The sequence below is a fragment of the Antrostomus carolinensis genome, unplaced genomic scaffold (genome assembly GCF_000700745.2).
Source record: "Antrostomus carolinensis isolate BGI_N321 unplaced genomic scaffold, ASM70074v2 scaffold14051, whole genome shotgun sequence".
Classification (NCBI taxonomy): domain Eukaryota; kingdom Metazoa; phylum Chordata; class Aves; order Caprimulgiformes; family Caprimulgidae; genus Antrostomus; species Antrostomus carolinensis.
Genome location: NW_010292086.1, coordinates 10,195 through 20,628, shown reverse-complemented (window position 1 = coordinate 20,628; position 10,434 = coordinate 10,195). Strand labels below are relative to the sequence as shown.

General features: G+C 36.8%; 1 protein-coding gene across 2 annotated transcripts in view; it reads right to left on the bottom strand.

The window, feature by feature from the left end:
• The window catches only part of MPP3 (MAGUK p55 scaffold protein 3), a 20,212-nt gene that overhangs the window by 1,109 nt on the left and 8,669 nt on the right, over positions 1 to 10,434 (bottom strand). For both annotated transcript variants that reach the window (XM_010176823.1, XM_029087181.1), the window contains 9 exons: positions 9,310 to 9,506; positions 7,889 to 7,953; positions 6,701 to 6,721; positions 4,943 to 4,984; positions 4,332 to 4,496; positions 3,564 to 3,644; positions 2,081 to 2,174; positions 1,164 to 1,272; positions 152 to 274 (listed from right to left, as the gene is read on the bottom strand). In XM_010176823.1, the coding sequence (XP_010175125.1) occupies positions 152 to 274; positions 1,164 to 1,272; positions 2,081 to 2,174; positions 3,564 to 3,644; positions 4,332 to 4,496; positions 4,943 to 4,984; positions 6,701 to 6,721; positions 7,889 to 7,953; positions 9,310 to 9,506 (897 nt within the window). The remainder of the gene's footprint in view (positions 1 to 151; positions 275 to 1,163; positions 1,273 to 2,080; positions 2,175 to 3,563; positions 3,645 to 4,331; positions 4,497 to 4,942; positions 4,985 to 6,700; positions 6,722 to 7,888; positions 7,954 to 9,309; positions 9,507 to 10,434) is intronic.

Genomic DNA, 10,434 nt, shown 5'->3' with positions numbered 1-10,434 from the left:
CTGCTGAAAGGCTGTATGTGCACAGAACCCACTTAGTGCTCCACTCTGACTCTTACTGTCATGTAAGAGGAGCTCTTCCATATCACAGAAATTCTAGCCCAAATACTTCTTTCATGTCTAAAAAAGAAGAGATGAGAGTTAGAATACTTACAAGGGGGGCTGAGATTTCTTCTGACGTGGGAAGTTTTAGGACATGTTTTTTCTGTTCTGGAATGAGAGGCTTCACAAAGATAACATAAGGCTTAAACTCGGGAGTCCTCAAGTGCTTTAATGCCTGTGAACAGATGGTTTTTTATTACACCATTTAAAAATATTACTCTTTTTTCATGTGTGTCAATGTCAATGACCGACTCAAGCCGAGTTTAACAGTTTCACTAGTACACACTCTGGTGTGAAGTTCTGCGTACTGTACATCTGACCACAGTAACCTTTTGCTCTTCAAAAGAAAGGTTAGGATCAGTGGCCTGGCTAGCTTTCAAGAGTACATGAGCTTCACGGAGCACAGTCTGACTGCATGCCTACCACAATAAAGTCTCCCTCCTGCAAAGATCTGTTCCATGATACTCCCAGGCACAGAAGTGAGGTTGACAGGTCAGTAGTTTCCAGGATCCTCCTTTTCTACCTTTTTTAAAAATGGGTAAAACATTTCCCTTTTTCCAGTCACCAGGGACTTCACCCGACTGCCATGACTTTTCAAATATCATGGAAAGTGGCTTGGCAATATGTCAGCCCATTACCTCAGGACTCTTGTGCTCTATGCAAAGCGTCCTCAAAGATCTGCCAGCTCTGTTCTGCTCCCTTGTCCCTGAGAGCAGTTTCCCCAGAGTGTCCTATTGACTAAGTCCTCCAGGACTTGAGCAGGCTAGGACAGTGATGCACATTTCTCCTACAGCAACGGAAAAATCCCTCAGTGAGGATGGATAAAGTGTGATCTATGCTGGCTGTATCAGCTAGACATTTAGGAACTGTAAACACTGCACTGCTTTCTAAAAAGCCATATTCCACTTAGCTAGCAGTCAGGCAACATGTTAGAAACATAAGTTCTGGGAGCATAACTGTTCTTTGCAGAGCAAGTAGCCACAAATGGTGAAAAACATCAGTTACTTAGGCTAGAAGCCTAGTAAGAAATACTCGCTTTCTCCAAAATAAGCTGCAGAACTTACTTCAGGTACCACATCCACCAAACAAACCTTCTTTTTGGCCATCACGGATCGGATTGCCTCAAGACTTGTACCATACAGATTTTCTTTGTATTCTCCGTGTTCCACAAATCTAAAAAGTCAATACATTTTTAAATACTGTCCACAAAGAATATTTAACTTACATCGACAGCTGTTTCCTGAAGTCACAGTAATCAAATGGGGGGAAGGGGAGAGAGCAGAAAATTGAGGGGGGGAGTGGGGTGTATGGAGGTGGGGTGGGGCAGGGCAGGGAAAGGGTTTATTTTTTCTGGTTATTTTTTTCCTTCTGGTTGTTTAGTAGCACTAGTCTTCACATGTCACTACTGACAAACAGGGGAAGAAGCTGCATTAATTCAGTTGACTCGTGTTCAAACCTAATAGAGGAAAGAGGGTGTTTTTCAGAGAAAATAGAACTAAGCTAGCAACGAAATCTACTCCAGTTCTTCCATCTTCTAGGAAACTAGCCAAAAATCTGTACTTTCAGGAAATAATACACTCAATCTTTACGTAAAGTCCTTTATATCCACGGATTCAGTCTACAACACACTTTAAAGTAGACTTCTGAATAAAACTTGTTACCCATCATATTAAATGGACATTAAGTAGGCCCAACAAAATATCTATTACTTTCACTAGATTCAATTATACTACTTATAATATGGAGGCTTAAATTCTAACTTATGATCCTCCTACTAGTCTTGTGTTGTTTCTGAGTTGCTTCTTACTAAACTTCTGAGTTCATGCTAACAGTCCAGACTGAATAAAGAGCTTTTTTAGTATGAAAGCTAATACAGCTAGTCCAACCTTACACCTGATTTTGGTATTCATATGATGTAAGATTTAACTAGCAATATTTTTGAAATACAGTCAATTATGTAAATACTTTAAAATTAACTCACTTGTTTTGCTGCACATCTATCTCAAATGATTGCTTAGAGACAAAATTGTATTCTACTCCCTCTTTCTCATGACTCTTCTTTGACCTGGTTGTATCTGAAAGAGAATGGAAGCGAGACACAGGAGACAGATCAGCCTTTTCAAACAACTTATTTTATCTGTTTTTTGAGGTATTTTCATGCAAGGTAGTTACACACTGGCAAATTCAAATTAGCATAACACATAAATCAAACATTATAATTTTGTTTTAAACTCAACCTCAAAGACTATAAGACCAAAAATGAAGTTGTTTTGCTCCCAAGCGTGCTGTAACTAACACAGAATTTAGGAGGCATACTTCTTACACCTGGTAGAAGCAGTAGAGTATATCCTATAGAAAACAGTATCTCTTAACTGTATGGAATACTGGAATCTAATTTGCTTTGAAACTTAGAAAATAAAATTAGGAAATATATAAAATCCTATTACGTCGCCTCTGAATTTAGAGTAAGAATATCCCTGGCTGTTTTCCCACACTACTGTGAAACTTGTGTAATTATGTGTGTCCCTTACCTTTGATGTTGTAATTTCTTTTAATAATTGTTATTACTGTAGGAGAAGCTTTGATGATCATTCTACAAATCTATGCCTGGTCATAAAAATGATGTCCACTATTTTTTTTCAGCATGTGTTTAAATTCAAGTAAAAATTAACCATGGAAGTTCTATGGCTAACTAATTAAATGTCTGCCTGACAGACATTTATTGAAAGTCTTCAATAACATACAAGCAGTGCCCTCAATGCTAATTTTTTGGATTGCAAAAGTAACTTGTTGGGGAATACTTCCCCCCCCCAAAAATAATCCAGCAAAAAAATTTCAGTATAACTCTAGCTGCAAAACCACGCAGCAGAATCATTAATTTCTCTTGTCACTGGGACAGGCTTGTTTGAACAGCCTAGAGATACTAACCAATGATTTAAAATCTCGTACAAATTTTGACTTGGTTTATTGCTATCTACTTAAAAAAAAACCAACAAAAAAACCCCAAACATCAACACTTTAGCTGGTATAAAATTCTGAAGAAAAGTCATCCTCTTTTAAACACAAATAATGTTTTGACTGAGTCTTAAGATGCTAGTTTTTCACACTAGTTCTTTTTGTAATTTATGATCTTATTTTTAATTCCTGTATCCAGTTTCTCATTTTTTTAAAGGACACTGAGAAAATGCCATCTGCTCACTTGGGAAAACACAATTAAAAAAATTCAGGTGAGTTGACAGAATTCCAGAGTGCATATGTGCCAAGTTATGTAGTGATCTATTCAGCTATTAAGGACAAACATAGTATATTACAGTGAGAAAAATAATTTGAAGTACTTCTGAAATATGCATATAAACAACAGTCGAAAGACAAATTACCATTCATCAGTGCAGCTAGCACAATGGTATAAGACAGCATTTATGGAATAAAGTGGTGACACACAAAAGTCAGTAAATTTTACTCACGTGGAACTGCAACACCATACTCCTGTGGGTTCTCTGACACAACCTTCTGCTTGAGCTCACTTAATCTGGCCCCCAAACAACCTAATAAAATAGAACCGACTCACAGATTTCTGTGTGGAATGAAATACTGCAAAGAGAATAAATAATATCAATTTCACACAAATAATACAATACAGGCGTGTGCTTGAAGAAAACTGTACGTGAGAGACCTCATGACCTGCTGCATTCTGCTCTGAAGAACATAATGAGAAACAAACTGAATCCCTGAACAGCTGTTGGACAAACATTTGTCAGGCACTAAGGCAGAAAATCTGTAATCTTGGCAGTCAGTTTTGTGAGATACCCCTGATTTCTATGACATCCTGGGAAACTGGCTTAACACAAAACTGTTCAGCACACTGAATTAGAATTGCATGCAAAATTTTGTTGATAATTCTAACATCTACCTTTTCAGCAATTGTTGTGACAGCATAAGAATGCACATTTGAGTGAGAACCAAAGGAAAAGTTAATCAGAAAAATGAGAAATGGTCCTACTTCATTCATTATTTGTAGAAAGAATTGGTGAATTTGGTTGTTTTTTTGTTTTGTTGGTTTTTTAAAATGTAATTTAAAAGAATCACTTCTGACCAAAACCAGGAAAACTTTAAAAAAACCCCACCAGAGCCACAAAAATTAAAACCAAACAGCTAAAGCAAGCCTCTTTGAGTGCAGGTGATAAGGGAAGAGGGAGATGTATGAAAAATTTTGAACCAACTGTGTATCTTACCAATCAAAACCACCAGCCTCTGCTGTTCACCAGGCTGCTGCTGGTATTTTGTGACTTCTTCGTATGTCAGGAACTCTGCTGCATCTGCCTGCTCCGCTTGCTTTCCTTCATTCAGATTGTTCTCCTTCTCTTTACGACTTAACCTAAAACTCCTACGTAAGCCAGCTGTAGAGGAAAGCAAGAGATATATTAAACCATGTCTCCACTTATCCTCAGTTTTCAAGCATGTTCAGCTAGAAGTTACTCTGTCTTTGAATATGAGTTACTCTCCATTTTTTTATAACCAAATCAGTGCACAGATGCTAATCTTACAGAAATTTGCATATCAGGTAGAAAACCAAGCACCTTGTCTATAATAAAAACCCCCTCATATCACCCTGAACGGCCAAGTGCTGGTTATGTCAAAGTCCAATTATGCCTCTGAAAAGAAATAACATAGTTTATGAATGTACGGGAAATTAACTGTAAAGTAAATAAGCCAGTTTTTTTTTTTTAATGTGGGGGTGTTTGGTTTTTTGGTGGGTTTTTTTTTTGTTTGTGTGTTATTTTGTTTTGGTTTGATTTTTTTGCGGGGGTTGTTAGGGAAGAGGAAAGGGATTTTGGTTTCTCACCTATGTACTGTCCGTTGAAATATCCTTCACAGTCACAGTCTTCTGTAAATTAAAAAGCAGGGATCGTTGGGGAAGGTAAGGGCACAAGGGAAGGAGAGTGAGAGGGAAGGAGGGAGATATTTTAAACAATGCCTGCAACATGAGTCTGGCTCATTGGTGAGGGAAGGAGATGTTTTATGTCCTGCATTATATGCACACGCTTTTCTAACACAAATATTAATGAAACAAAAAATGATTTGCCTTGGCTAGTGGTCTATATTTAAAAAAAATCCTTGATGTTGTTATTGCACAAGAGAATTTTACGTCTCAGTATTAGTGATTCCCAGAATTTATGCTCTTCAGCATTCATTACATTTGATCACTGCTGCTGCTAAAAGGGTAATATTCAGACTTATGTAAAAAAAGACGACTCCACAAACACAGAGCTCTTTTTTTAATGTGTGATTTTATAAATGGGTATAATTGTGTAAGAATATTGCCTCTTCTAACATTTCAATATCATTTGGGCTTGAAAAAAGGGAATCAGAGATGACTAAAATATGAGCTTTAAACACCTTAATTTTAACTAAGTTAAATTAGCATTGCTTATTAGTAAAAAGGTAAAGATTATTTGATGCTTTTATTGCATGTATGCAAAATAATGCGCAAATCTGTTTAAAAAGCCAACCTACCCCTCTTCAAACTATGACCACCCCCAAGGCCCCTAAAAGTATGCCAAATAAAACCATGATACTTAAGCTGCAAAATACCAATCTGCAGTCTTAAGACAAATACCAAGTTCTCATACTTCCTGAAAGGGGTCTACTTGGCTTGTTAAAATTTAGGCACCTGTGCCCTGCAACATCCACGGAACTCTACTCATTTTAAGAGGGAGGTATATGGTTCTGGGACAAGCCCAACCACAGGAAAAAAAATATATGCAGCTTAAACCTTTAACAAAAAGCACCAATCCAAAGAAAGAGCTTTGTTTTTTAATGAGAAGTTGCATGCAGGTATATAATCGAGCTATGCTAATGTATACTCATAAAACATTAAGCCTACATTAACAGAAGGTAGTAGTAGCAATATACACCTATCCATAGCTGAGACCAGAGGTGCATTCTGTTGCTGAAGTTCACACTCACACTTTGATAGGGTATACCAGTCACGGCAAGCTAATTAAACAATATGATTAGTACTTTCACTGAAGCTCATGGAATACTGATACTGGGAGTATTATACTCAAGAAGCATGTGTAATGTGAAAAAAACAAACAAACAAACAAACCAAAAATACCTGGTATTGGGAAGGGTGTATGGTACAGTAACATGTACCACTGTTACAAACTGCATGAGCCCAATCCAGTTGCTCATAATGAAAATAACACAGAAAACGGTACAAATGAACAGTGAAGAAAAATCCATTTTGATTGATACAGATGCTCTAAAATGTTAAACCTCAATATTTATATTTTTTAAAAAATAGCAGAGACTGCATTTAACTTGCAACTCTTTCAACCTCACTCAGAAACATACAAAACATGTAAATACATATCAGAAGGCACAAATCTTTTCTCTCGAATTGGGAGTATATTTGGAAGTTATCATTACCCTAAGTCATCAATATAAATTAAATTAGTTTAAATAGTAACACAGGAAGAAACTGCTATAAGAAACAAGCTATATTTACTATTCCCTTTGCTTAGGGGCTTAGCAAGTATTTTAGAAAATGCATTGGTTGTTTATATTCAGACAGAGAATGAGTTAGGAGAGTACCTACCTTTATCAGAAGACTGATCATCTGTAGTTAGCATGAAAGGCAGAGTTGGTATGATATTAAAAGACTAAAATTAGAGTAAAATTAAAGAGAATGGAAAGGAAGGTTTTTCTGGTCTGATTTTCTTAACAGGCTTTTCTATCTTAAAAAAAAAAAATGCAATAATATAACCTTATCAACTGATTAAAGACTGTTTCTAAAATGTAGTACTATAACCAGTTATCAGCTTAATTGTCTTGAGAATGTCTGGGAAAAAGCCTAAGTAGCAATCCTCATTACATGCCTCCTAACATTGAATGTAATGGAAGCTAATTTGGAAAAGCTTCATTTAAATCAGTAACGCTCTCTTATAATTTGGTTGAGCATCTTCCCTCCTCTTTGTAGTGTAAGAACACCTGTATCTCTTCATGAGATGTGCCATGCACCATGGGTCAGAAGTTCACCGATATCACTGAAGATGGGTAATTTCCAGATTCCTAGTCTACATAAGGGTGGCACCCCTAGCACAGTGTCTGGCTTCACATAGTTACAGGGCTGCCCACACATCACTAATAGCTCTGCTGAAGTACCCAAGAGCAACAAGAACATTATATTCTGGGATAATACAGAATGTCTTCTGCGTTTCATCACTGAATAGCAATTTCATCACAAGTAACAGTTTCTGTGTGACTAATTCACTGGCAAAGACTTCAGAGCTGTAAACAAGAATCACTTTAAAGTCTACTTAAGACCAGCTCTGTAACACTAAACCTGAAATGCAGATGGTATGCCAGCTCCAGTGACTTTTATCCTCCTTAAAGCTACACTTAATTTTCATATGAGCTTAGAGTCATTTCATGCACGTATGTAAGAATTCAAGAAGTGTGTATTGGGTTATTTTTGCAGCTTTGAAGTTTCAAACTGTAGAAAAAATATGAACACTAACAAATTTTAAAGCATTTAAACAACATGTAAAGCCTCATGTTCTTGAAAGTGAGAAGAGATGGACAGTGATGTTTTTTGAAAACAACAAGCACTAGCAACACTGGATAAAGCTCAGACCCAATCCTCTCATGTGGCAGCTTGGATCCATGCAAATCAATCAATGACAGGTTACATAAAACATTCAAACACATCATTATGGAAATAACAGAGAAATACTGAGAAGTTGGTATCAACTAAGACATCACTGAAGGAACAGAACAAACTTACATAATGGTTTCTTGACAGTTCTGGGATTCTGCAGAGTGCCTATTGTTCTTCTGTAAATCAATCGTCTAAATAGAAAATACTCGTATTTTAGCCATGTAAGCTCAAGAGTTACTAAGAATTTATAGCACATTATATATATAGCATTGAAAATAAAGAGTGAAATAGTGTTTTTCCTTGAAAAACAGAAAATGTCTGTGATTCAACACTTTAAGACTTATTCTTTAGAACTGACAGTCACAGACTGCTACAGGTAAGTGACAGAGAGAAGATCTAAAACATTTTATGCATTTATACATCTGAGCAGACATCAATAGCACGTTACTTTAATAAATGAAAATTTTTTTCTGTTTCCTTTTCCCCACACAATCTTTTCTGCAAGACTAAGAAAAACAACTACAGTTCTATTGTATTCCAATTCAGCTGAGAATCCAACTTCTATTTGCCATTTTTACAAAGGATGGGAAAAAAAAAATCCTATCTGCCACGATCCTAAAGCTACTAACCTCAAAGAAAACTCAAAAGTAGATAACCTTTTCCAAAATGATCACTGCAGCTATGCATACTCAGAAATTATCCAATGCCTTCCAGATCAGTTTGGTGTTCTGTGTTATTTACTAGTAAACAAGCCAAGTTACCCAGCTTGGGTGAAAATGTAAGAACAGACTGTCGAGTAAAATTTTTCTAAAGTGTTAAAATTATGAACCAGAGCTCAACTCTTAATCTCCCAAAAATTTGCTCGAAAAAACCCAATACCAAAAAAACCCCAACAATTCAGCACAGAAACCCAACCCCGAAGAAACCCCTCACTGTTGGCCAAGGAAACCACACAATGAGATCAGTGGCCTAAATCAGATTCCTTCTTAAATATAAGATTTCTGTACTGTAAATACAAGACTTGAGGGATATTTTTGCTTTAGAAGATACACATATCTTGCTGTGAAAACAGAAACTTCAAGCTCTAGAAGGTATCCACATCAAAGCTAAATACTCCCTTAGAGCCAGAAGAAAGATCAGATACACTTTTTTACTATTACTAGATGCATAAATTTAAAATTATTACGATAAGTCAGCATTTCCTCTTATACTATGGAAGCACAAGTCTGAAATGCAGTGTCTCCATAAGACAAGAGCTTCAAGAGACTGATATTCCACATTTCATTTCATATGTGTTTGTTTAGTAGGCGCTTCCGTCCTCCTGCTACACAGCATAAGTCAATGGCAAACTAGTCAAGGAAAGCTAGGTAGTTTATTACAGAACTGGAGAAGATGGAGCTTTTTAGCACTTTCTTCTAAACATCTGGTATTCACCCTGGCATGATCCTGCCCTTCCTCTCCTATGAAAAAAAGCATCATAAAATCAGTGTGACACTGTTACGTGTGAAAAAAAAACCAACCAAATTCCATAAACTTAATTGACAAACCTTTCTTGGAACTGTTTTGAGGGGATCAAGCCTGCTCTGAGGTTGGTATCTCCAACACGCTTTGCTTGCCACCATGTGGGATCATCTTGGCTCACAACTTCTAGGACGTGTCGTCTCTTAAATGGAAGCCCAGCCTCCTGGCAAGGAATGGCTCTGTCTTCTTTGGGATTATAGCAGAAAAGCGCCCTCATAAACACCTTTAAAAAGAAAGTAACACATCCTTTCTTCTTGTACTTTTTGGAATTTCAGGATACCTTTAAAAGGCTTCCCCAATGCTTACACTGCTAACTATATACACTCTTCATCTCTCCTTTATGGCACTCAAAAATACTGAAACCTAGCAAGATGCATCTGTATTTTGACTTACTCACTTACGCAGAAAACTAAACTAACTTTCAAGCATGTATCCAGTCACTATGTCTTGGCATTGTGGAACACAGGACTCAAAGATCAGAGTCCTAAGAAACAAAGTTCACAGTCTATGTAACTACAAAATGCAACCAGCAAAAAATTAAGGGGAGGGAGAAAACAATAAAAATTTATGGCTAAGTTGCCCAATTATAGACTGTCCTTAAAATGTTCCTTTAATGCATCAAAGTCTACTGTTCAACTGTGGATTTGTATCTTGCCACTATTTAACACATCACAGTAGAACTAATTCTAAAAGTGATTTGTGGAACCTCAAGGAAAAATTCAGCAATTAGGAGTAGAAAAGCAGAAACAGAGGTTGACAGAGGAATTCTGTAAGGGACCAGCCAAACAGTAAGTCATTGCTGATCAAGGAAGGGCAAATGAAGCACTCAGAGAGGCGTGTTGATGTTTGCAGTGGACTAACGGGGTCAAATGATGAATGCAGCTCTGTTTGCAAATAGGTCTGTATTGACTCAAGTGAGTGGCAAAACGCCCAGAGATAATGGACAGATAGCAGCTGTCATGGTAAGAGAAGACTGGCAGGAACACCAATTTTAATTACATGAACAGAAAGAAGAGGCTAGATTTCAGAAATGCTGTAAAAGAACATGTGCTAAGATGATCAAGAAGAGAGAAGTCATCTAAGTAATTCTACTGAATAAAAGGGCACTGCATTTTACAACAAGAAACTGCTCTACTATCTTTTTAGTTCAA